The sequence below is a fragment of the Juglans microcarpa x Juglans regia genome, chromosome 7S, assembly GCF_004785595.1.
Source record: "Juglans microcarpa x Juglans regia isolate MS1-56 chromosome 7S, Jm3101_v1.0, whole genome shotgun sequence".
Lineage (NCBI taxonomy): Eukaryota > Viridiplantae > Streptophyta > Magnoliopsida > Fagales > Juglandaceae > Juglans > Juglans microcarpa x Juglans regia.
The window spans coordinates 9,359,702-9,386,791 of NC_054607.1; the positions used below are offsets into that span (position 1 = coordinate 9,359,702).

A 27,090-nucleotide genomic window follows, 5' to 3' on the forward strand; every position below is an offset into this window, starting at 1 on the left:
TACTTGTGAAGTAGTTCTTGAATATTGGTCCATTTTAACAGATTTTTCCCTTCTAAAGATGAATCATCAGCAAATAACAGGTGATTCACCCCTCTTGTTTTTCCACCTCTTTCAGTTAAGTTTATTAGAGCACTCAACCCTTCAGCACATAAAATCAAAAGGTAAGAGGAGATGAGATCTCCTTGCCCTAAACCTCTAGTAGGTTTAATAATCTCTTCTGGCTACACAGTCATAATCACAGAATATGTAACTGAGGTTACACATTCCATGATTAATCTAATTCATCTCTTTTCAAACCCTAGCTTCCTCATCACTGCTTCAAGAAAACTCCATTCAATTCTATTATAAGCTTTTGCCATATCTAACTTTAGAGTCATGCTTGTTGATTCTCCTCTTTATCTTGTCTTCATAATGTCCAAAGTCTCATAGGCTATCATTATATTATCTATAATGAGGCGCCCAGGGATGAAAGGACTTTGGTTGTTGGAGATTATGTAATTCAACACCTTTTTTAACCTATTAGCTAGAACTTTGGATACAAGTTTGTAAAGAACATTACATAGACTACTATGTCTAAACTCACTAGATTTCGTTTGGTTCCTAAACACATCTCAACTCATCAATACAACTTTTTCAAATTTCAATATAAAATATAATAAATAATTCAACTTTTTCAAATCCCAAAATAATAATAATATTAAAAAATAATATTCTAACAATATTTTATTATCTCAACTCAACTCAACTCAATTTAACATCCGAACATAGCCTAACAGTAGCAGGAGAATTAACCTTAGGAATTAAGGCTATATATGTAAAATTAATACAAGAATCCAAAAACACCCCATTTAAAATACTTAAAACAACATTACATACCTCTTCCCCCACTATGCCCCAACAAGATTGGTAGCAATGAGCTCTAAAACCATCAAGTCCTGGTAGGGGTGCTACCCGCATGGTGCGGGGCAGGGGCACCCCCTCCCCGCCCCCCGCCTTGCACCATGCTGGTGGCAGGGTTTCATACCCCACCCCGCTACCGGGGGGTGTGGATGAAACCGCACCCAACCCCGCCCCTGCTCAACCCATTGTCTAAAAATTGTTTTAGTCTAAAAATACTTTTTAGACCAAATTATAATATAATTTAAAGTATAAATTGAAATTTATAAATTTTAAAAAAATATAAATTCATTAGAGTTATATTTTTTATTGTCTTGGCCTTCTAAGCCAACCATTATATAGGAGACCAAGGCAATACAATAGTGATAGTTAAGCAATATGAGACTTACTGTATTGCTTTGACCTCCTATATAATGGTTGGTCTAAGAGGCCAAGACAATCCATTAACTTGAAGTTGAATTCAAGTTTTTAACAAATTGTATATATCTATATACAATATATTTATATAAATATTAAAAATTATAATTTTTTATATTAAAAAAGAAGGGAATGTGGAGCGGAGGCGGGGGCGAGGGCCCGCCAGGATCAATTCGCCCCCCGCCCTTGCATGGGGTGTTCCATGCGGGGCATGGCGGACGAGGCCACACTGCCCACCTCTAGGTTCTAGGGATTTTAGGGGACTACATAAACGTCTTCTTTAGTAAACTTCCTAAGCAACTTTTCATTCATACAGACATCCTTGGCTCAATGACACTAATACAACCATCAATATCCTCCTTTGTGGGATTAGAAGAAGTAAATATCCCCTTAAAATACTCATGTTATTTTACTTTTCTAAAATGACTGAAAACAAGTTATTAGGGCTTGTTTGGATAGTGAGATAAAATGAGATGGTTTTAGAAGAAGGTTGAAAGTTGAATAAATTATTGTTAGAATATTATTTTTTAATATTAATATTATTTTGAGACTTGAAAAAGTTGAATTGAGATTTGAAAAAATTGAATTATTTATTATATTTTATGTGAAAATTTGAAAAAATTGTAATAATGAGATCATATGAAACACAAACCCTTAATGTTATAATTAGAATAAAAAAATGTCGTTTCTATAAATATATATTTTTTTTCTTTTAATCACACATGATCAAGGCTAGGAAGTGTTGTATTAGGATGTGAACGTTGGGGACAAAATTATAAAAAGAAAATTAAATTTGAGGGGAAAAGTTAATTTTTATTGAAGTTTATCTTATCAGCGGTGCTGCTTTGATGCTTGAGTAGCATCGTTTATTGTTATGGCTAGTTGTTTTTGTAAATTTTATTTTTTTATTTTTTAATTTACATTTTTTAATATATTTAAAAAATAAAAATACACCAATACATTTAAAACCACTTCTTTCATTATTAAGTAAAAAAAAAAAAATCACTTAACGATCCAATGGAGCTGTAAGTATTGGGAGGCATAATAATTTTTTTCTTATCTTGTAAAAGTACCTAGAGGTCTATTTTTTTTTTTCCAAAAATAATAAGTTTTTATGGATATTTTGCAGGGAACTGAAGCCCCCAAAAAGGCTACATACTTCCAACCAAGAAGACTAGCATCGCTCTTACAAAGAATTGAGCAAGAACTTTGATCGGATACTTCTCGCCGGATCCCAACTGTGCCTAAACCAAAGCGCGCCAGCAAACACAACTCTGCATGCACGACACACATTCTCCTCAAGAAAACATGAGTATATTTTGGACTCATTTTGTATTTATTTATAAGAAAAAATGTATGGTTTAATTTTAGGATGTTGAAGCGAAAGACTTTGTCTGGTCGGATGATACTCTCTTGCCGGATCTCAAAACTGTGTCTGAACCAAAACACGCCAGCAAACACACAAACTCTGCATGCACGACACGCGTTCTCCTCAATTCTCTCCCGCCTCTCTTCTTAAACCCCACCTGGCCTAGCAACAGAAACTCCATAGAGAAAGTACTCTTCTTTTGTGTGAAAGATGAAGGCAAAAATGGGAAACAGAGCAGCCCTTTTGATTCTAGTCCTTGTACTGTGCTATGGAATATCAAAGGCAATGGCTGTAAGTTTTGCTGAAGAAGAAGACTTTGATCGGGAGAAGGAAGAGAGGGAAGAGAGGGAAAGGAGGAAAGAGAGGGAACAGAGGAGGAGTGAAAGAGAAGAGGGAGAAGAGGAGACAGATGACTGGTTCTTGTTGCACGATTCAAAGTCTGTGATGAGGACTGAGGCAGGGGAGATGAGGGTGACAAAGAGCCTTGGGGGAAAGATTTGGGATAGGCCTTTGCATATTGGATTCATCACCATGGAGCCACAAACCTTATTCATCCCTCAGTATCTCGACTCCAGTTTGATGATCTTCATCCGGAGAGGTGCTGATCATAATATTTTTCTCACTTTTTACTGACCCGGAACCGTCTAATCTAACTCTATATATTTGACAGACTGTTGAAAAAGAGAGTTGCATGTGTTTTGCTACGTCCCTTCTCTCTGTTTTTTGTGCTTATACTTTTCACTTGATTAGTGTTTTGCACACTTTCAAAATGCTGAACAAACATTATATCTTGATGGTGTGTGCGATACATAATCATGTGATGATTGATTTGTTTGCGTAATTGGTTGCAGGGGAAGCAAAAATTGGATTGATATACAAAGATGAACTGGGGGAGAGGCGATTGAAGACGGGTGATTTGTACCGGATTCCGGCGGGCTCAGCATTCTATTTGGTGAACACAGCAGAGGGCCAGAGGCTTCACATTATTTGCAGCATCGACCCTTCTGAGAGCTTGGGCATCGGTACTTTCCAGGTATAATAAATAGAGTTCACTTGGCAAAAGAAGAAAGAAAATCCGAGGTTTTAGGTTTTGCTGTTTCCATACTCCATGAGAAGCTCAAAGTATATATGGATAGTTCAGCTACAGGGTGAAGGAAATTAGTCATGCAATTCTAACATGAGCCAGCTAGGTTTGGCTTTGTGTTTGAAACTGGATCCATTGGACGCGGGAACTTGGTCAGATAAGATCTATCTTATAAACATATGACATGATCAAAAGTAGGGCAAATGTCCGGAAATGCTTGATGACAAGACAGCAAGTGGTTCATTGATCGGGATCTGATATTACATTGTTTTTCACTTTTGCAGTCTTTCTTCATTGGTGGAGGAAAATATCCAACATCTGTACTGGCTGGATTTGAACGTGAAACGCTTTCAAATGCATTTAACGTGAGCAAGTTACACACTTCTTCATTAGCCATCAGATTCAACAAATATCGCACCAAAAACATTCCCTAGCGGCATGCTAAAACCTTCCTCTTAACATAACGTCCATTACAGGTTTCATTCTCAGAAGTACAAGATATCTTGAGCAGGCAGAAAGAGGGTCCCATCGTGTTCGTGCCGGAGTCTCATTCGCCAAGCGTGTGGACCAAGTTCTTGCAAATGAAAGAGCGAGACAGACTGCAGCACCTCAAGAAACTGGTGGATTTCCATGAACCTCGTGATGATGAAGAAGAAGAAGAAGAAGAGCAGCAGCAGCAAATTACTTGGTCATGGAGGAAGCTCTTGAATTCTGTGTTGGGAAAGGAACCCAGCAAGAGGGGCGATAAGAGAACTCGAAGAACCCCGGACTCTTACAACCTCTACAACAGACACCCCGACTTCAGAAACAACTACGGATGGAGCGTTGCCCTTGATGAATCTGATTATACCCCTCTCAAACACTCCGGCATTAGCGTTTTTCTCGTCAATCTCACTGCGGTAGTCTATTATTTCAGATTCATATATATTAATGAATGATTCAAGAAAACATCTTGATGTGCATTTTCTTGGCAGGGATCGATGATGGCGCCGCATGTGAATCCAACGGCAACGGAGTATGGGATTGTGTTGAGCGGATCTGGGACGATACAAATTGTGTATCCAAACGGAACTTCGGCAATGAATGCTAAGATAAGCGAAGGAGACGTGTTTTGGGTGCCGAAGTATTTCCCGTTCTGCCAGATTGCATCCAGAACTGGACCGCTCGAGTTCTTTGGATTCACGACATCAGCGCGCAGGAACCGGCCACAGTTCTTGGTGGGTGCAAGCTCAATTCTCCGGACCATGCTAGGCCCTGAGCTGGCGGCTGCGTTCGGTGTCAGCGAGGAAAAGTTGCAGAGCTTTGTTTATGCTCAGGAAGAGGCTGTTATCTTGCCTTCGCCGAAGGCGGCGCCACCGAACGAGAAGATGAAGCGCATGAAAACTGGAGAGAAGGAGAAGGAGAAGGAGAAGGAGAGGATGTTTGAAGAAGTGCCGAAGGTCATTAAGAGCTTTGGGACTGAAATGATTATGGGTTTTGATTAGAAAGAAAGCTAATTTAAGCTGTTATTTTAGCTATATATTTGTCATAGTTTGTTCATCATCCACTTCAATATATAGTTGTTAATAAGATAAGACTTGATGTGTTTTTTCTTTTCTAATTTGGTTAATTTACTTGCATCTTAATGAGCAGTGTGAATTCTACAAGAGACTTGTAAAAAAAAAAAAATAATAAAATAAAATAAAATAAAATTCTACGAGAGAATTGTAAAAAAAAAAAAAAAAAAAGGTGTAAAATTATAAACTTTAATGTGGTAAAATGTAGGGCTGAGCATTGTTGATGTAGCCAGATCCTCTAATTTCTAAACAAGTGAATTAATTTCATTGCATTTGCATTTTATTTTATTTTTTTTAAATGAAAACGTACTTTTCATTTATGAACTTCTCTATAAAAGAGACATTACAGGAGTTTCCTCCATGTTTACAGTCTTGTACATTTAGAGCATTCTTTCCTAGCGTATGTGCAATTGTATTTCCTACTTCATATATCTGATAGAGCAATCTTTAAAGCACTGCATATTAGCTCTAATGTTTGAGATTAACAAACCAAAATAACTGAGGTCCTGCATCTGAGTAGTCTGCACTGCCACCACTACTTTTTGGAATCTCCCTCTATGATAGTCTTCCTCAAGTCTAACTCAATTCCAAAAATAGTTGTTGTCAGTGTTGCAAAAGCTTCTACTATAAGAGGATCTGGACCTAAGTCTTGCTTCTTTCTCATGGTTGCCAAAATGTCATCTTGTTCATCTCTAACCACCACACCAATGCCTATTTTACAAAGACTTTTATCCACACTAACATCCCAATTGATTTTGTAAAAACCTGGAGAAGGTTTTTCTTATATTATAGATTCTGTATTAGGGAGATTATGGATGGTGTTCCTTAGTGTTTCAAAAAAATGCATATCCTAAATCAATTGGTTGACATTGTACATCACTGTGTTAGGAGATATGAAATTATCTTTGAAAACAAATTTATTCCTCCACCATATTTTCCATAGCACCACTGCCAATTCTACCATTTCAGTCTTGTTCAATATGCTGCAATACGCTGATCATATTTCCCAGAAAATACTTTATGCCTCTATGATTCTTCTGGCTTTTTTGGATTTTCACTGAACACTATCCCAGTACATCATTCACAGTAACATATTCAATAATATATGTTCAGTTGTTTCTGGCTCTTTTAACTAGAGAGGACACATAGGATCATTCACTATTTTCTTTTTATACAAGTTGAACTTGGTAGGTAAAATATTAATAGAATCTCTCCATAGAAAAACCTTTGCAGCAGGAGGTATTGGCATCTTCCAAATCCTGGTCCACACTTCTTTGTTTTGATTGCTTTGTGAGTTCTGTCCTTTGTGATCTTTCTGTAGTTCTCCCTGATAATGATAAGCACTTCTGACTGTAAAGATCTCCTTCGATGTACCTCTCCAAATCAACTGGTTTGACCTATTACAAAGACTTATAGGAATTTGAATTATAAGTTCAGCCTCTTCCTTAGAGAAAATATCTTTAATCAGATTAAGCTTCCATCCCTTTGTACTTGTGTCTATAAGCTCCTCAACTTTAGCTTCAGGTTCTAAAAATCTCATGGCGCTTTGAGGTTTGAAAGAGGTTGGTTTTGGTAACCACTTGTCTAGCCAAATAGAAATTGTTTTACCATCACCTATTCTCCAAATGGTCCATTTTTTAATCAAAGGTCTAGCATGTAAAATACTCCTCCATATGTAAGAGGCCCTACAACCCATCTTTGCATTAAAGAAATCAGTGTTTGGGAAATATTTATACCTGAGCACTTTAATAACAAGTGAGTTTGGATTTTGCTTGCTTTGCAAGTATAGCTGAGTTGAAATTTTCAAATTCTTTGAATCCCAGACCCCCTTGATCTTTCGGTTTCCCCATTTGGTTCCAACTGATCCAGTGCAATTTCCTCTCCTGGTCTTTCTGTCCCCACCAATATCCTCTCATCAATTTATTGAGTTCCAAGAGTAGGCCTTTTGGGAGTTTGAAGACACTAATACAGTAAGTTGGTATAACCTGAATCACTGACTTAAGAAGAATTTCCTTCTCTACTTGTGATAAAAATTTTATTTTCCAACTACATAGTCTTTCTCTTACTCTATTTAGAATTCTTTTGAAAGTTTTAATCCTTGATCTACCAACCAAAGCAGGCAATCCTAAATATTTTTCATAAAATTCTGTTGTTTTAACCCTTGCAATGCTGGTGATTATATTTTTTATTTCTGGCCTTGTGTTTTCACTAAATAATATCGATGTTTTCTCTTTATTCAACCTCTGACCTGATGCGTTTTCGTAGAGGTCTATCAAGTATAACAACTTACACCATTCAAGAGAAGAACCCTGACAAAAAACCAAGCTATCATCTGCAAAAAATAAATGATTGATGTTGATTTGACCTTTTCCTATTGGGATTCCATTAATCATACCTGAGTCTTCTACTTTATCAAGGAATTTGCTAAGAGCCTCTGCACATAAGATGAAAATGTAGGGTGAAAGAGGGTCATCCTGTCTAATCCCTCTTGTAGGTTCAAATACTGGTTGTGGGCTCCCATTAATTAACAAAGAATAAGACACAGTTGTGACACATTTGAGAATAAGATCAATCCACTTCTTATCAAAACCCAATCTCTCCATTACTACCTCAATGAAACTCCACTCAAGTATGTCATAAGCTTTGCTCATGTCCATCTTCAATGCCATATACCCCATTGATCCCCTTATCTTGCAATGCATGGAATGCAGTGCTTCAAAAGCTACTAACACATTATTAGAAATTAGCCTTCCTTGTACAAACGCACTTTGTGTGGGAGATATGATGTCTGGTAGAATAGGCTTTAATCTATTTGCTAATATCTTGCCTATGACTTTGTAAATGACATTGCACAAACTTATGGGTCTGAATTCTGAAATTCTATTTGGTTTTTTGGTCTTGGGGATAAGAACTATAAAAGTCTCATTTATATTGTTGGGCCATGTGTTAGTATTTAGAGCTGAAAGCACAGCATCACTGATGTCTTGGCCTACAATATTCTAATGTTGTTGAAAAAATCCTGTTGAGAACCCATCTGGACCCAGGGAACTAAGAGGGTTCATATTGAAGATGGCCTCTTTCACCTCTGTGTTTGTGAACTCTTGGATCAACATGTTATTCATTTCTTCAATAATAGAAAGTTGCATAGTCTGTAGGCATTCTGTCTGACCTGTTGGGTTTGAAGTAGTGAAGAGGCTTTTATAAAATGATTAGAAAGTATGGTTAATACCTTGTGTAGAGAGGTATGTGTCTGCCCCTCCTCATCACAAATGTTTCTGATATAGTTGGTCTTCCCTCTGGGATGCACATGTGTGGTAGAATTTTGTGTTTTTGTCTCTCTCCTTAAGCCATTTCTGTTTTGCTCTTTGTTTCCACTTCAAATCTTATGTCTCAAGCCTTCTATTAACTTCTTTTTGAATCTGTTTTTATCTCCACGTTGTGTCTTCCTATATTCCTTTCTTGTAGTGCTTTCATCTGTGCTATTTTTTCTTCAATATCCCCTCAGTTTACTTTATTAATCTCATTTCCCAAATTAATCAACTTGGTCTTGCACCTATTGAGCCTTTCAGAAATTACTTCTATCGTCTTCTCATTTCCCGAATGATCATTCCAAGCTTCGTAAACTAGTTCATTGCACCATTCAGTTTGTCCCCAAATAGCCTCATATCTAAAAAACTCTTCTTCCTCTACTTCTGGTTGGGCTTCTAGTATTTAATTCTATGGAGATTGGATTGTGGTCTGAGGTACAAACAATTGAGCTAGAAACAATGATCTCAGAAAATAAGCTAAAACATTGATGGTTCCCAATAACTCTATCAAGCCTTTCCTTAACGAAATCATGGCATTCTCTATTATTGACCCAAGTATATTTATAATCTTGATAGCCCAAGTCATAAAATCACTGTCAACCATTGCTTGTCTAAAAGATTCCATTTGAGCATTATGTCTGGAGGATCCTCCATGTTTTTCATGTTGCTGTAAAATTTCATTAAAGTCTCCCAAACATATCCACGCCTTGTTATCCATTGGCTTTAAAGCCCTTAATAGCTGCCAGCTCCCTTCTCTTTGTGCAGTAACAGGATTACCATAAAAACCTGATAATTGCCAAATCTTTCCATTTTCCTGATCCATTATGTTTACAGAAATGTGATAATTGGTATAAGAAACCAATTCTATATGACCGGAAGATTTCCACAAAAATGCTAACCCACTACTATTGCCTCTACCATCCATCACAAAACTTCTATCAAAACCCAACATATTTTTTATTCTTTCAACCCCCTCCCTCATACTTTTAGTGTCTATCAAAACACTATGTTTGGGCACTTTGTCTTCAACAAAAAGTAAAGTTCTCTAATTGTTTGAGGGTTCCCAAGCACTCGACAGTTCCAGCTTAAACAATTCATTTCTGTTGGTGGGGTTGCTCAACAGCCTCCACCATCCAGTCCTGAGTTATGCTCCTTTCAGGAGTGAGCAATTCTTTCAATTTTTTTGTCAGTCCATGTATTTCACTACTTGCACCCATTTGATCTTTCTCTCTTCCCATCTCCTGCCTCAGTACTAAAGTTATCATTTTCCATCGAAATTATTCCTTCCAATTGAAACTCTCTTGCTCTTCTTTTCCATCCCATTTTCTTTTTTTTGTAGAAGGAGCTATAATTAGAGAATCCAAATTGGATTGGGCAGAGTTACTTACTTGGTTGGAGCTTTTGTTCTGAAAAACATAAATTTTCAGTGGAAAGTCTTCTGTTATAGGGTATTCCTGACTCTGCTCCTCATTACAAGCTTCCTTCCCATTGTTGATTCTACTGGTCATAGCCTTCTCCTGCAAGGGCCTCACTTCTTGGTAGTTGTTTTCTTTAGTTATCTCAGTGGCTACCTCAGTTTCTGTCCTCATAAGATTTATACCTAGTGCTTCTTCCATAGGTAAACTAGGAAGTTGCTCTTTCAAATTCATCTGATTTGGAGTAGCTTGATTTCTGTTTCCTTTTCCCCCATATCTACTGTCTCATCTTCCAATTGAATTGATGGTTGTAGCTCTCAGCCACTGACCATATTGGGATTTTTCTTCTAGCTTAGTTTGACTCCTGTTTTTTGTGAAAGCACAGTTCCTATCTAGATGCTTAATAATTCCACACTGGAAACAAAGAAGTGGAAGTCTTTCATATTTGAACTCGATCCATCGTTGGGTTCGATCCATCATTATCAATCTTCCTCTTGCTAAAGGTTTGATAATTCCATAATAACTTTGATTCTAAGAAATTTTCCTCACCCAATACCTTCCCCCATCAACATCTACTATAATTACTTCCCCCACAGAAGCACCAATACTTTCCCCTCCTTCTATGGTCATAGTTGCCAGAGGCATACCATGTAACTGAATCCAGAATGGTTCGTGTGTAAGATTTATTTCTGTAGGAGGTGTGCTGCTATCAAAATCTTGGACACAAAGGTCTACCCTTAAGACCAAGGTCTGCCCTTAAGAACACGTTCAATATCCACTTCCTTCTGAAATTCAATTATAAACATATTATGCCCTACTTCATTAAAAACAATCCAGCTCTCTGGGTTCCAGATTTTAGTCATGATCAGCTTGAAAGATTCCCTATTTAAGCTTTTTTCCATAACTATAAATATTATAGGACTTCTTTTACCTCTCAGTTTTGATCTCTTAGTTGCTGCTTCAAAGAGTGGAACTTCTAGTTTTTCTTCCTCTGTGAGATTAAAGCATTCCACAATCATTCTAATTCATCCTCCATGATAGAAATTCAGATATTCTAACTTTGTAAAATCTGGAAAACTAGTAGTGTTTGCTGAAACTTTACCCACTGCCTTACCCTTCAAAAAGGAAAGGATCGCCGCCTTAGCCTTCAACAAGGAACGGACAAAAGAAAAAAATCGAAAAAATATCAGTTTTTGTGTCATTGCATTTGCATTGTTGATGTAGGTAGATCATCCTCTAGCTAAACAAGTGAATTTCATTGCAATTTTTTGTAACTCTAATCTCTCTTGTCCATTTCATATATTATTATCCTAAAAGTTTCAATGCATTATGCGGGCGAGGTGGTATTTACCCTTGAGAGAATTCCTTGTCTACTTTCAAATTGAAAGCTTTTTATTATAAGAGAAATGATATTTGTAGTCATGAGTGCGGAAGCGCCACATAATCTCTTTGAAAAAAGAATAAATACAAGATCCACATTAAAATTAATTAATTTTTTAATAATGAACTTCACTCTTTTTTAAAGTGATTGCGCGACGCTTGCAAATTCTATGACTGTACATAATATTACTCTTAAATATACATCTTTTTCTCAGTATAAGCTTATGAGATAAGTGAGGTTTCATTGTATTTTTCCCCCACAAAATTAATACGAGATGGTGTGAAAGTTGAAAGTTAATAATCTTTTTAATACATGTTCTATTCTATTTTTAAAAAATATGTTAGTAGTAGATTTCTTAATTAAGCTTTTTGTTTTTAAAGTTGGGATTATGGATAAAATTTGTGGTGATTAGTCATGCATCCAAACGATTAAGGGCTAGTTTGGGTAGTGAAGTATTCATTATTTTATGAGAAATGATAGTTACAGTTGTGAGTACGCAAATGCCGCACCTTTGAAAAAAGTGAATAAATACAAGACCCACATGAAAAAAATTAATTTTTTAATAGTGGACTCCATTCTTTTTCAAAATGATTACGCGACACTTGCGCACTTTACGACTACGAGTAGCATTACTCTTATTTTATTATTAATTTTCACCTACTATTCACTGTTATTCAATATTCTATTATTTTTTATTACTTTTTTACTATTATTTATAGAATATCTGAGATTACTTCACTATTCAAATACAACCTAAATAAATAAATACTTTTAAGATAATTTTTTTTTATTAATTATTAGATAAGGAGAATTTGTCTCATGCACGCTAAGGCTAAGAAATGAATTGTGCACTATATAATCAAGTTATTTACTGAATTTGTAGATGTGAAAAATTTCTGGTCGGTATATCTGAAGTAGGCTTGAGAACAACCTCCAATATAATAAAGCCACGTAGCCCACCCATTACTGAAGGAAGGGTCGTGCACCGCACCGAACCTCGTCTCTCTCTTCAAAAACGCATCGCACCGAACCTTGTCTCTCTCTCTCTCTCTCTCGTGTCTCTCCCTTCAAAAACGCAGAAGCTGTTCTCTCCCTCATGCTCGTCTGTCTCTCTCGCAAAACCCATCGACGCAATTAAGCCCAAGAGTGGGCACCAAAGCTCGTCTCTTTCTCTTAGAAAACGCATTGCATAGAGGTCAACTCTCCCTCTTTCTCTTCTGTCTCTCCTAATCACACCGAAGAGCTCTCTCTCTCTCTCTCTCATCAAATACCCATCAACGCCAGCCAGCCCAAGAGTGCTATGTATTGCGTTGGATTTTTTTATTTATTATTGTTTCATATAATGTTTATCTAGCATCGGTGTGGACTGACATTGGATCTGAGATAGATGTGATACATTTTTTCAATAAATTTGGTGTGGATTATTATTTGAAATGGGTGGACTGATATGGGATTTGAGATAGAAGTTCATTGTGAATCTGTGTGGATTTCGTATTGTTTGTGATAAGGGAGCCAATGAACTATAATGGAAGTATTCGGTAAAGAAATAACATGCTATGTAATGAAGGTGTTTGGTGGCTGACTGAGTTGGGTTGGTGGCTGCATCAGGCTAGTGGCAGCGCCTGGTGGCGGCAATGTCTGGATGGGTGTGGAAACGTGTGGCTGGGTGAGGTGAAATGCTGAGGGAAAAAATGTTTAGGGATTTTTGGGGAAAATTCTGATGGGGTGGTCCTCATTTAAGGTTTTACTATATTAATGAGGTGGTAGTTTCTTATTTGAGACTAGTTTCCCTACATAAACGGAAGGTACCGCTCCAAAGCAGTTCTGTTTGTAGATCAGCATAGAGAGTTTTCCATAGAACATGTATGAAACGTACAATTCTTTTTGTACCTCATTAAAAATTGTAGGATCAATGCATATTTCGTGAAAAATTCTGTTCATGTACCATGAGTCACCTCTAAGTCCATGGTATTTGATTGTATTTTATTTTTGAGAATGATTTGTTCAGTTTTTAAGTGGATAATGCTAAATATAATCATGGTTGGACAAGTACTGCGCATTAATTTTGAAAAAGAGTAAAGTTTATGTGAAGCCTAGGCTCGTGGCCCTTACAGCTGAAGCCCAGCCCCAAAAACCCCTAATACGATGCCGTTTTCTTTTCCAAGTAAGATCCCTTTCAGTTTCTTTCTCACCCGATTTTCCCTCCTTTTGTTTTCATTTTGTGAGTTTTCCCTTTAATTCCTGATAGTTTTCTTCTCTCCCAAAACCCTTCCTCTCAACCGTATCTATTTTCCCTCACAATCGGTTTCTCTCTCAAGTCGACGCCTTCCCTCTTATTTTCTCTATTTCTTGTGTTCCTGCTTTGAATTTTCAGGTGGTGCCACTGTGATTTTCCAGCACTGATCTCCCTCATTAGACGCTCACTCTCTTCCGTTTCTCTCTTGTTCCCTCATGTCTACGAAGTGTAGAACCTCAGTGCCGAGTTGTTGACACCGAGCCCTGTCGAATGAAGGTAAGACTCTCTCTTTTGTTTCGCAACCGCCTCACACACTCTGAATTTTCTCTCTTCCACGTCCATTCTCTCACTCACTTGCGATTTCTAGTTAGTTCTTGGTGCTGCAATTTTTGGGTGGAAAATTCAAACTTGTCACCAAGAGTCCCTCATGTCAGTAAGCTTTCTCTTTTCTCTTTCTCTCTCTAAGAAGAATGAAATATTGATTTGTGGTTATGTGCTTTGGAAATAAATAGTAATGAGTCTTGTTGGGTGCTAATTAATATTTAGAAGTGTTGAATTTCTCTTTTGTAGAGTTGTGAATGAAGAAAAACGATTGAGGTGTAGTGTTGTTTGGGTTGAGTCGTTGGTGGTTGCTTGGAGTTATGGGCTGCTAAAATAAGTTTGATTTATTGATTATTTGAGTTGACGTTGGTTTTGGTGGGTGTATAGGCCAATATTGAAGTTGGTATATATTATTTTAGATTGAAGTGTGGGCTGTTCAGATTATTATTTGGCTGTGTGAGTGTGTTACTTTGCTGAAATATGGATTGGAATATTGAGTTTTAATTATTTAGATCGAAGTTGTGTCAATGGCCTTTTAACACTTAGTGTATTTTTGTTTTCTATCGATAGGTGACGAGATTATTAGAAGTCGAATTCAGGGCATAGATAATACACTGTAGGAGTCAGGTAAGCAGGGTTATTATACTAGACTTTATGCGAGTTATTAAGACTGAGGTTGAATTTCTGAAAAACTTTGCATATTTTATGATGAAATGAGAACTTGGGAAAAACCAACATTAGTCGCTTATTTGCATTACTCATGAAACCTGTATGAAATATGAAAAATATTTTCTGACATGTATTGTGTAGACATGAGCTAAATTTTGTCATGTTGTCTATGAAATCTGAAAAAGAACGATATTGAGAATCTGAAAAATTGTGCATTAATTTAGAAATATATTCTGACTTTTGTTTTCAGTATGTGAGAATGATCTGATTATATTTTGGTACTTTGTTTTATTTTGATATGGCATCTGAAAACCTTTGGCATGGTGTATTAATTTTGTATCTGATTCTGTATCTGTTCCACTTTGCTCTGCTCTATTTGGGTTAGTACCAACTTCTTTGTCTCTGAGTGCACCTATTTTGGAAACAAAGTGGTTTTATTGTGGTCTTTCTTGTGTACACACTTGGAGCTCCGAGAAGAATAAAGGAAAGATTTCACTTCTGTCTCTACCGGTTTGGCCACCGGGGATAGCTCAACCTTACTACGAGGGTGAAACATTGTCTCTGCTCTATAAGTCGCTCTGTTTTGATGTGATGATGATACTCAGGTTATGTTATACCAAAGTACTCTGGGTTTTACTTGTCTTAAACTATCGCTCTGTTACTTTTGAAAACATGTTTTGTTCTACATGATAACTCTGGAAAATATTTTGTTTTGCATACTGTACTCTGTAAATGTTCATGTTTGCACGCTAACATATGTCTTCTGTTTACTGAGTTGTTGATAACTTTTCCCCATGTATCTTCATACTATTTTCAGATGATGTGAAAAGTCCAATTGAGGACCTGGATTAGGAATTATGAGCATGATTAAGCTGAGGAGAGGATATCGAGAATTGCACATCATATATAACTGTATCAAATATTAGTTTTTGTTTTAATTTAAAAATTATCTGATTTTATAAAAGTAAGGTATAAATTTTTGTTTTTTAAAAAAGTTGTAATTTGAGATGTAAATTTAATTTTGAAAAAGTATATTATGCAAGTTTAGAAAGAGAGAGAGAGAATACAAAAACTTACAAGAAAAATATAACAAACCAAACCGGCGGGGGCGTTGCTGATAGAGTTTGTTTCCCGGACAAGGAAAGGAAACACTCATCAGAGTCTGATCAGAATCATCAGCGATGAAACCAAACTCTCGTGCTCTCGTTCTCCTCTCATTTCTCCTGCTCCTCCGTCTAACAATTCATTGCAGAGCTGAAGTCATAACCCTAACCGCCGACACTTTCTCCGACAAGGTAAGAGCACCCCACCGGGAAAAGAACCTATCTTTTTACCCCTTTCAAGATTCTCATTTACTATTAATGTTACTGATCAAATCATCACTGAGATCCTCGATCGGTTCCTCACGATTGAACACTTTTTGCAGCTGTCCGATCCAAGATCTAGAGTTTAGTGTGCCATTTCGTTTTATTTTACCTATCAATTGAAGAATATACGAAAGATTTATATTTTGTTCTCTTGGTGATTTGCAAAATCACTATCTTAAGACCAATAATCATTGTTTGTTTCGTTTAGGTGAAGGAGAAAGACACGGCGTGGTTTGTGAAATTCTGTGTTCCGTGGTGTAAACATTGGTAACTACGGAAATATGCCCCCAAGAATATATTTCATTGTTTGAATAAGATAGACTTCATATATTGAATTTCCATTTTTTATTTTCTTTTATTATTTTTGTAATGTTTTGTAAGTAATAATTAAGAACTGGATTTCAGTAAGAACTTGGGGACATTGTGGGAGGACCTTGGGAAGGTGATGGAAGGAGAGGACGAAATAGAGATTGGAGAGGTTGATTGCGGTGTGAGTAAACCAGTTTGTGACAAAGCCGATATTCATTCGTATCCTACATTTAAGGTCTTTTATGAAGGAGAAGAAGTTATCAAATATCAAGGTAACTTTCACATTTTATCTCTTTCTACGTGAAGAAAAGGGTATTTTCGTTCTGTTGATCTCTATTGTATTGCTTGTTGATATTCGTTGATTATGCTATTCAAGTGCCTTTGAGATTCATACTCAAGAAGCAATGCATTTAAACATTCAATCAGAAACTTTTTGGCTGTTCCTGATTTATATTCAAGCTTCAAATCGATTTGCTTGAAGTTACATTTAAAAATCTTCATATATCAGCCATAATTCTTGAGCCTGTCGAAGAACCAACACATTTTCCACCCCTTGGTTTTACATATTGTCCAATGGGTTTTTTCTATACTAAATAATCATTTTAAAAATGCTAAAGATGCACTCTGAGTACAACTAGGAGTGCACAATAAAGTCATCAAGCTAGAAATAGAAAAAGATACAAGAACATCATGGAGAGTAAGCCCATTGAAGTCTATGGAGGTTGTCCTGGAGAGTGCTGAAGAAGGAAGTATTGGGCTCCTCTATTCTATGTTTATGATCCTCAAAATTTCTATCATCTATTTCCTTCCACATACACCATATGAGACATAGGAACTGTCTTCTACACTGCTGATATTTTTGAGCTGTCTAGTAGTTCAAATTGCCATCTAGTTAGTTGTGAAGTTGGGGCTATGGCATACTTGGAGACATTGATCAAGGTAAAGGACCTGAATAACAGGTGGTTGATCGTAAGATATGATGAAAATTCTGAAGGAAATGCAGCACAAACATCACATAATCATATACCTGTGGCAAAAGGATGTGTGTGCATGCATGGGGGAATGCCAACATATATATGCCTTTTACCTCTGTCATTCAAAATCTTAATTATGTGCTTTGTTTCTAGTCATTCCCAGTTTGGTCGTCCTGAACTTAAAGGATATTTGCTATTTTAGTGTGCAAATTGAGTGACCTTGCATCAATTCCCCATGTTGCTCTGGAAACCGAATTGCCAAACTTGGCAGTTTATTTCTCTTGGAACTGTATACTTAATTGGAGATTGTTTGGGTGGAAAGAGATATAAGGAATATTTTTTTTATATATTTTCAGGTGATAATTCTGTGAATCTTGTATTCTTTGTACTTTTGTATTGCTTGTGCCATCAGGTGTAAAGTTTTTGCATAGTTCCTTTCGATATAAATGATGTAGCTATAAATACATCTATTAATTGTTATAGACAAGATACACGAAATTCTGAGCACCAGGTTCACTTCCAAAGACGAGTGCATTTCATGTGATACTGCCCATGTATTGAGTTTTGTATTCAGGGTGAATTTTTTACTGATTCTCACTCCCCTGAAGTGTTTCTATATTTATTCATTGCCTGCAACAGATATTACCACATTAATTCTTTTCTTTAACTTGAAATAGTTTTTCCTTTGTTAAAGAGAGATGAAAATTAAAAATGTCTCATCACTCAACTGTATGCTTGACACTCCAAGGAGAGAATTTTGAAGCCTAGCATTAACTTTAAGTTGCAACTTTGAGTAGGCAACAATAAACAATGTTGATACTGAGCCGGAATATGTAAATCATTTATTTTGTACCGTAATAAATGATTATGGTAAGACATGTGCATTCAAGGAACAGAGAAATAACTCTAGGTTAGGTATGGGACACTGTGGGACATCTTGGGGCTCAAAATTCCCTAACCCTAGTTGTCTGGGAAAAAAAAAAAAAAAAAAACCTTGGTGGGCTTATGTGATACTCCATACTGAGTAATGAGTATAGGTGATGTATGAGATCTCACATTGTATGGAAGGAAGAAGTTCTTACTCTTTATAATGATGCCAATTGGGATCCAATTGTACCATTGACTGGTTGTTTTGGAGTATGGCCTATATGTGTCTTGGATCTCCCTTGGGGCGTTACCAATGGTATCAGAGTCTATCCAATTAGAAGTGTAGGACTTAAGCGATGCCACATATGATGGAAGGGCCTGATGTGGACGTCGATAATTTAAGGGGGAGGCTGTGATACCCCATATTGAGTAATGAGCATAGGTGGTGTATGAGATCACACATTTCTTGGGAATGAGAAGTTCTTGCTCTTTATAATGATTTCAATGGGGCTCCAACTATACTAGTAACTAGTCCTTTTGGAGTATGGTTTAGATGTGGCTTGAGCCTCCTTTGGGGTGTTACAACTTAAGATTTACTTTGTTAAGATATGTTGTATTCGAGAATCTATAGAATAATTAAATTGCTTGGCCTTGCATAATTTAAAATTCAAAGGAGTAAGGGTTAAAATACCTTCAACAACACTTTTCCTCTTCGTACACTTTTACGATGGGAGAACTGTTCCAGTGATCTTTGCTAGAACTAATTTTCTTTAGCCGTTTTATAATTATTTAGTTGTTCCTTGGTAAGCATGGGCTTCCTAGAAACACTTATTAATAGAAACAAAGGTGTTTGTTCTATCGTTGGAGGGAGGAAGCCATTTTTGTATCACTGATAGGAGTAGGAAGGTCTCTAAGGAGATGGTGCTCAGCCTTGCTAGTTCTCATTGGTTGGTGAATTTGGTGGAAGAGTGCTCACTATCGCGACGAGACCAAGCTTCTGTTTGCTCATAGGCATGCTAACGCTTTTGGGCGTTACTTGGAAGTTGCAGACCACGTGGGCAGTGGATGTCGAGGTTTGCTTGTGATCTCAAGAGGTATAGAAGGAGAGGGTTGGAAGAGTTTTCCACGGAGATGAAGCTTGCTTTGCCCATGCCTATTTTGGCATACAAGGCTCTAGCGATAGACAAGGGAAAGGCAATGGGGAGGTAGGTTAAGTCATATGCCTAGGCCATGTTGGGTGACGCAGGGAAAAGGGTTGCAGTGCCCGGTGGTATGGGCCACTCCTTGGCGTTACAACAAAACGAAATGGACAGAACAAGAGGCATAGCAGTAGAACGTACCAATAATGCAAAAATGGTTGGTCGATGTGAGGTACTGGAAAAAGAGAGTGGAGGTCTGTCTTGTGCCTGTTGGTGCGAAAGTGGGATGCATGGGATCTTGTTCAGGATGATGACTTTCCATGAAAGAAGAGATTGGTGTTTTGAAGAAGGCAGTGGAAGCTCTCATCAGTAAAGTGGACATGGGCCTGGGCCTGGGCCTGGGCCATGGACATGGGCTTGGGCTTGGGCCTGGGCCTGGGCCAACGTCCTCTCAGGCCTGACAAAGGAAAGGCCAAGACTGGATTGGACCGGATAGGCCCAACTCGCTCACACAGAATGAAGTGGAAATTGAAATGGACTGAGCCTTCCTTCAAAAAGGGTTCTACATCCACCGTTGGGTCTCATGTGACGCCATTACATTGGTCGAGGGAGACTTAGATCTTTGCGCCGGCTACACTTGGGACTATTTCCGGTAACACTTGCTCGGTAAACCTAGAGCTGGTGTCTACCGAGGAGACTATGTTGTTGGCTTTGGACTGTGCATCATCTGAAAAGCCATTGTCTTGTGGGGTGGCACAGACCCAAGTGCCGGTATCTTCTGGGCTGCCTTTCTTTACCACTGTCGCGAAGGTGACATCCCCTGCATCGGAGACCGAGATGTTGTTTCAGCGCCTGGTAGATGAGAGGGCGGTAGAGTCATTGGGAAATCTAGAGCACAACGAGACTCCACAGAAACTCCCGTCGGTGATCACTGTGCCGACGAACGACCTCTGTGCCGGGCAGTTGACTTTTTTGATGCCAGGAAAAGACTTTGTAGCCGAATACAATTGCCTATTGATTCTGAGAGCCCGACAGATGCCAAAGATGACAGGGAAGACATGAAAGGGTCACTGGTTTTATTTGAGTCTAATAGGGGAGAGCGGATACAACAATTGCCAAAGATGATGGCTGGAGAGGGAGAATACAGGGAGGGGCAGATCTATTGTTGAGGTGGAAGAACCCATTCCTCTAAACTCCTTTCATCCCAGTGTATCAAATTGGGTAATTCAGAAAGCTATGGAGATAAAACACTGTATTGGGGTTACATGTGATGGTTTTGAAGATGAATTCATGACATTACTTACAGCAATAGAGACTAGGTATGCACAATCCAAACCCGATTCCTCCTTTAATTTGGGTAAAAAAAGAGAACTCAAGAGGCGTATGTGGGCCATGAATGATGATGGTGGGGAGATGAGCTCTAACTGGGGGCATCCCAAGGGGAGGGTAAAGATTAGGGGTGGCAATATGTAATACAACCCATGAATTCAATATGAACATGAACACAATATGAAATTAGTGGGTTTGGGTTTGATGTTAATGGGCTGACCCGTTAAGACACGATTCATACAGGTCATTAACGGGTTAACCCGCTTAACACGAAACCAACCCATTATGACCCGTTTAGATTTTACTCGCAATCACAATTTTATTATTGTTGGATTGTAATTTTGGTATTTTTCAATATGCTTATGTTTTTATTGTTGGGATTATAATTCTGAACCTATATTCATATTTGTTAATATTGAAATTGTAATATTGATTTTATTATAAATTAAAGTATGAAAATATCAATATTTTTTATTAGTGGGTAGTCTAGATATTGTGGCTACTAATAAATGCATATTTTAATTTTTATGTGAAATTATGTTAATCAAGTCAAATGGGTTATGCGGATTAGTTCGACCCATTTATATGAAACGGGTTGAAATGAGTCATGCCGTGTTGATTAATTTCTAATTAATTATTAAATGGGTCAAAACAAGTGACACGACATGACCCGTTATTTAAATGGTTCATGTTAGAGTTTAAAGATCTGATACGTTTAGCTTAACGGGTTGGGTTTGGGTTGAGCCATATAGTCAAAGGAAAAAGCTACGTTGCCCACTCTATTTGACCGCTGGTCAAATTTTTTTTTTTTTTTTTTTTTTTCTTAGTGATTAAGAAAGTGATTTTAAGTGTATTGATGTATTTTTTTTTATTTTTTAAAAATATTTAAATGTATTAAAAAAATGTGAAAAGAAAAAAGAAAGAAAAAAAAAAAAAGCTTACCGCCCAGCGGTCAAGTTTGGGCGGCGTTGTAGCCGCACCCTATAGTCGAATATCCAATGACTTGACTCAACACGAACACAACCCGTGAGCACGAATTGTCACCCCTACTAAAGATGGTTGCTACATGGAGTCAAAAATAATATCATGGAATGTAAGGTGGCTGAACGTGCATAACAGACGCTCCAAATTAGAAATTTACTTCGCCTATTGAAGGGGGATATTATTTGCCAACAGGAGACTAAGTTGGAATTCATTACAAGAAGACTAGTCCGAAGCTTGTGGAGAGGGAAACATGTTGGGTGGTCGTACTTGCCTTCCAAAGGAGCATTTGGTGGCTTCCTAATTATGTTCGATAAAAGGGTAGTGGAAAGGGTAGAGGAACGTGTGGTTGATTTCATTGTGGCTTGTTCTTTTATGAATTTAGAAGACGGTTTCCAATGGTTATTTGCTGGAGCTTATGGCCCTAACATTGATTCAGAGAGAAGGCTATTGTGGGAAGAATTGGCGGGACTTCTTAGTTGGTGGGAGTTACCAAGCTGCATAGGGGGCAACTTCAGTGTAACTCACTTTCCGAGTTAAAGGTTGGGTGGGTCTCACATCACACCTGCCATGAGGGAATTTTTTACTTTATTTCAAAACAGGAGGTTATGGATATTCCATTAATTGGAGTTATGTTTACTTGGTCCAACAACCGTGAACTCCCATCTTGGTCGAGGATTGATAGGTTTTTGTTAACTCCGGACTGGGAGTTACATTTTACATATGTAATTCAAAGAAGATTACCCATGTTATGTTTTGATCATTTCCCCATCATCTTAGACTGTGGAGGCATCTGAGATTGTAGACGGTACTTTAAATTTGAGAATATATGGCTTAAATTTGACGGTTTGGTAGACAAGGTCAGGCAATGATGGTCTTTTTTCTATTTCCAAGGCTCTCCAAGCTTCATAATGGCAAGAAAGCTAAAAGCATTGAAACATGAATTTATGCAATGGAATGAACAAGTTTTTAGCAAAGTGATTCAACAAAGGAGCTCTCTTTTAGAGGAGTTACAGGGTTTAGTGGGCGAGGAGGAGGCAAGAACTCTCTCTGAATCATAGAGAAGTCGCAAGAGTCAAGTAGTCACAGAACTTGAAAGAGTAACATTGATGGTAGAGATCTCTTGGAGACAAAAATCAAGGGCGCTCTGACTTGAGGGAGACAAGTGCACGAAGTTCCTCCCCAAGGCTCCCCATCCTCACAGAGTTTTATGCGGTACTGTATTCCGTACACATGACTGAGGGTACCATAGATAAGATGAATTGGAGCTCCTCCAAGAAAGGTAAGAGTCACTGTCAGATCACTCTACCCAGTTTTAATAGCCCTGGTACAATTGTGTTCCCATGGAAGAGTGTATGGACAACATCATTGGACATGTGTATGGAAGAGTGTATGGACAACATCCTTCGAAGGCAGCTTTTTTTATATGGACAACATCATTGGACAATATTCTCACCACAAATAATTTAAGGAAATGTTGGGTAATGGTGTTGGACAGGTATTGTATGTGTAAGAAGAATGGTGAATCAGTAGATCATCTGCTTTTACACTACAAGGTGGCTAGGACCATGTGGGATGAATTTTTTGCGAGAATTGGACTTGCATGGGTCATGTCTCTTAGACTAGTGGATTTCCTAGCAAGCTGGAGAGGCCTCAGGGGTAACTCACAAGTGGCAACAATCTGGAAAATGGTTTCCATATGTATGTGTTGGTGTATCTGGTGGGAGAAAATAATAGATGTTTCGAAGATTGTGAGAGAACAATGGAGGAGCTGAAAGCTTTCTTTTTTAAATCATTGTTCTCATGGGCAGGGGCTATTGTTTGTAATGGGCTTAAATGTCCATGATTTTCTTTTTTCTATTGTAAACTCTAGTTATATACTTCTCATATATACTCCCTATATTCTTGGGCTTTGCCTACTTTTATGAATAAAACTTCTTGATTACCTAAAAAAAATTCAAAATTCACCAAGGCTGATCTTGAGCAACCTCCAAGCATTGATAATGATTAAACCTGTCAATATGTTGAAGTGGCAATTCATAGCCCCAATGTATACTCTAATTTAGTATAGTTAGAGCACTCTCATTGGATTATGCAAATGCAAATCCAACGTAGGGTTTGACTAATAGAGTTCTAAAATGTGTTGCATTGGATTATGCAAATGGAAAAAGGGATGACTTTTTGCTACAGTATATTAGTTCTTTGGGTCATTTGATAGTCATTGTAGCATGACCAAAGAGAATAAAAAAATATTTTCTTCCTTGCAAGCTCTCTTTCTTCCCTCGGTTTTGGCTTCTACTGAACTCTTTTTTTTTTTTTTTTTTCAATTTCTTCCCACGTGCTCTTCCTCTCCAACAACACGTGTTTCTTTGTCCTTTTTTTCCCCTTTATCTTCCCTGTTGCATCAATAGCAGTAATTGTTAAACCCAATTTTTTCCCTATAGCATTAAGAGCATTAATTGTTGTATACTGAACGATTGTATTAATTTTCCAATTAATGTTTGTATCATGAATGGTTGTATACTCCAAGTCTCATATTGTATAACATTAATATTTTCATGTAGCTCTTAATTTAGAAAAAAAAAATTAATAGAACAAAAAAAATTGAAAAAAATTATTATTAAATTTATAATATTTTATTATTATTTTGACTAATAGATAGATAATCTAATGTGGAATTAAGTTTTGAGTAGAATAGTCAAATGCAAAATCATGTCATATTATGCAAATTTTGCATTTGCATTTGCATTTGCATAATCTAATGCTAATGCTCTAAGATGGTGAATGGAATCCAGCATTACTTTGGAAGCAGAAGTTCTTGCCCTTTATAATGATTTCAAGAGCTCCAATTGTAACATTGACAAGTCATTTTGGAGTATGGGCCTAGATGTGACTTGGGCCTTCATTGAGTCGTTAAAAATGGTATCGAAACCAATCATAACCAAAAGTGTGGGACTTGAGCCATGCCACATATGATGGGATGGCCTAATGACGATGTAAGGGGGAAGATTGTAATACCCCGGATTAAGTATAGGAAGGTGGTGAATGGAGATCCCACATTGCTTGGAAATGAGAAGTTATTGCCTTATAAGGGGCTCAATTTGTAATATTTATAAGTACTTATAAAAAAAAATGTAATATTGACAAGTCTTTTGGAGTTTGGGCCTAGATGTGGCTTCTTTGGGCTGTTATACTCAATTTTGATGAGCTAGTGTGACTCTGCCTCCATTCCAAATCAGAATATAATACTATACTTGTTTCTAAGATCCTATGTTAGTTAAACGATAGTTTTATATCAACTAACATGATAACCAAAGCAAATGATGCTAGGACATCATAAGACATGAGGGTCAGAATAATGGTGTTGGTGATTTCATTTTATGAAAACAATGCATGATTTTAGTGCTTTCTAAATGATATGATGCTGTACAGAAAGTGTTGTGATAATGATTTTGATATGATGACTGCAACTAATGATGATGTAATATTCCAAGTAAAATTCATGGTACTTTGAAGAGGATAGTGAATCAGTGATGGTATTGATGGATAGCTGCAGTGGCTCTTGACGACTATAAAGGACAGGGGGCTGTTATAATACGTGTGATATGCAACATTGCTATCTAGAGTTAATAACGAAAAGGTGGTGGTAATGATGATGATATAGGTCATAGTGAAAGTTGTGTTAGCAGAAATGCTGAAAATGTGATGAATATTTCCTGGATGTCATCCAGCGCAGAGCTTTTGTTTGACCATTTTAATGATCTGTCGCTTGGATTCTAGCAAACTACTTTGGGTTCCAGAAATAGGTTTAGGCTTCCAGATTTTTTATATGGCAATTTTCATTTCTAGCTTTGGCAAATGATGACGCACTCATGGGAGTTGAATGCTTGATTTCACATATCACCCCATCCTTACGGAAGCGAAATTTCTGTGAGACCTTGGCCATCTTCTGGCTCATTATCGTTAGACTGGAAATGATTTTCTAAAACAGCTTCTGAATGTTATAGCAACACATTGTGTAGCAATTTATTGTATTAGACTACTGTAATGGGATGTAGAGGTTCAAGCTTCCAAGTTTCTATTTCCCAATTTATTGTAATCATATTGTCGTTCATTTCTTCCCCCCCACTTTGGGGCATCATCTTGAAACGAGTTGAATTCTTATGTTGAAGCCCTGCAGACATCATCTTCTTACAGTACTTGTTTGAGTTAACTTGAGCCAAGTGAAGTCATTTAGCGCTACATTATAAATTCTAGGCTGATGATTTGAGTTTTTCATTGAAAGGGGATTCCTGCAACATTGATATCTGACTTTCATTTGTGTACTGTAATAATTATCAGGACCGAGGAACGTCGAATCACTGAAAACTTTTGTTTTAGAAGAAGCTGAAAAGGCAGCAACGAAAGCACAGTTTGGCAGTGATAAAGAATTGTAGAGATGTTTAAGGTAGGAACTTTATAAACTTTTCTTTGCTGTACCATGCAAAAGGGGCTTGGAATCCCTAGTAAAATTTTGAGGATGAAATTACTCTTGATAAACAAAATCTCTAGCTGTCACTCCAGCGATTTCTTTACTGATTATCACTTGGAATGGTTTGACATTTAAATACTTTGTTGTGGTGCAGTGTGGGGTATTCCTACATGGGCAAGAAGGGCCATTTGCTCTTTACAGCAGTGGACGTTTATGGGCCCCAGCTCAGTGTTCATTTTGTGGGTTCTAGCAGCTTTTTTAAAGAAAAACATTACCCCATTTTTGTATTTTGATCAGAATTTGTCTAATCTCGAAGATAACCAACTTAGAATTAGTATTGAGGGCAAAGAGAATTAGTTTGTATTGATGAACTTTGAATCTCATTTCAACTTGTTCTTCGTAAATTTTTGCCATGTACATTTATAATTACGGCGTCAAATGGTTTTTGTCAATCGAAATTGCCATATTTCCAAGATTTAGTTATCTGCATATGGAATTTAATTTGGTTATAGCTTACAAAGTTTGTTCTAGCTGTTTCAGAAAACCCAGATACTTCACTTTTTATTGAGAGGGCGAACATTTAAGGCCTTGTTTGGATAGAGAGATAGTTTCATCTCATTTTATCATTACAATTTTTTCAAATTCTCGTACAAAATATAATAAATAATTCAATTTTTTTAAATTCAAAATTATTATAAAAAAAATAATAATATTAAAAAATAATATTTTATTCAATTTTCATTTAAAATCATATCGTCTCATCTCATTATCTAAATGGGCGTTAATGGTTTCAATTAGTCCAAACTAACGATCTTTGAGGCATATTAAGCTCATTGGAGAAGGGAAGGGTGGGAGGATAAAGTAGAGCAGAACCATTTCAGTTTCCGTCCATGAACATAATGATAAAAATAAAAAAGGTGTAAACCCCTCGAGGATGATAGAAGAATACTAAGCATTACGTCCATTTTTCGCTTGTCAACAATCGAAATGAAATCCTTCA

At 37.2% G+C, this 27,090-nt stretch overlaps 2 protein-coding genes across 2 annotated transcripts; both read left to right on the top strand.

Annotated features, from left to right (window-relative positions):
* Positions 1-2,688: 2,688 nt before the first annotated feature.
* LOC121241656 (vicilin-like seed storage protein At2g28490) lies at positions 2,689-5,367 on the top strand. The gene is made up of 5 exons (XM_041139522.1): positions 2,689-3,281; positions 3,535-3,716; positions 4,052-4,132; positions 4,244-4,666; positions 4,742-5,367. The coding sequence occupies exons 1-5, from the start codon at positions 2,894-2,896 to the stop codon at positions 5,249-5,251; spliced, it is 1,584 nt and encodes a 527-aa protein (XP_040995456.1). The 5' UTR covers positions 2,689-2,893; the 3' UTR covers positions 5,252-5,367.
* A 10,339-nt stretch (positions 5,368-15,706) lies between these two features.
* On the top strand, positions 15,707-26,494 carry LOC121241660 (protein disulfide isomerase-like 5-1). The gene is made up of 5 exons (XM_041139525.1): positions 15,707-15,948; positions 16,229-16,287; positions 16,426-16,601; positions 25,961-26,066; positions 26,245-26,494. The coding sequence occupies exons 1-4, from the start codon at positions 15,835-15,837 to the stop codon at positions 26,053-26,055; spliced, it is 444 nt and encodes a 147-aa protein (XP_040995459.1). The 5' UTR covers positions 15,707-15,834; the 3' UTR covers positions 26,056-26,066; positions 26,245-26,494.
* Positions 26,495-27,090: the final 596 nt, after the last annotated feature.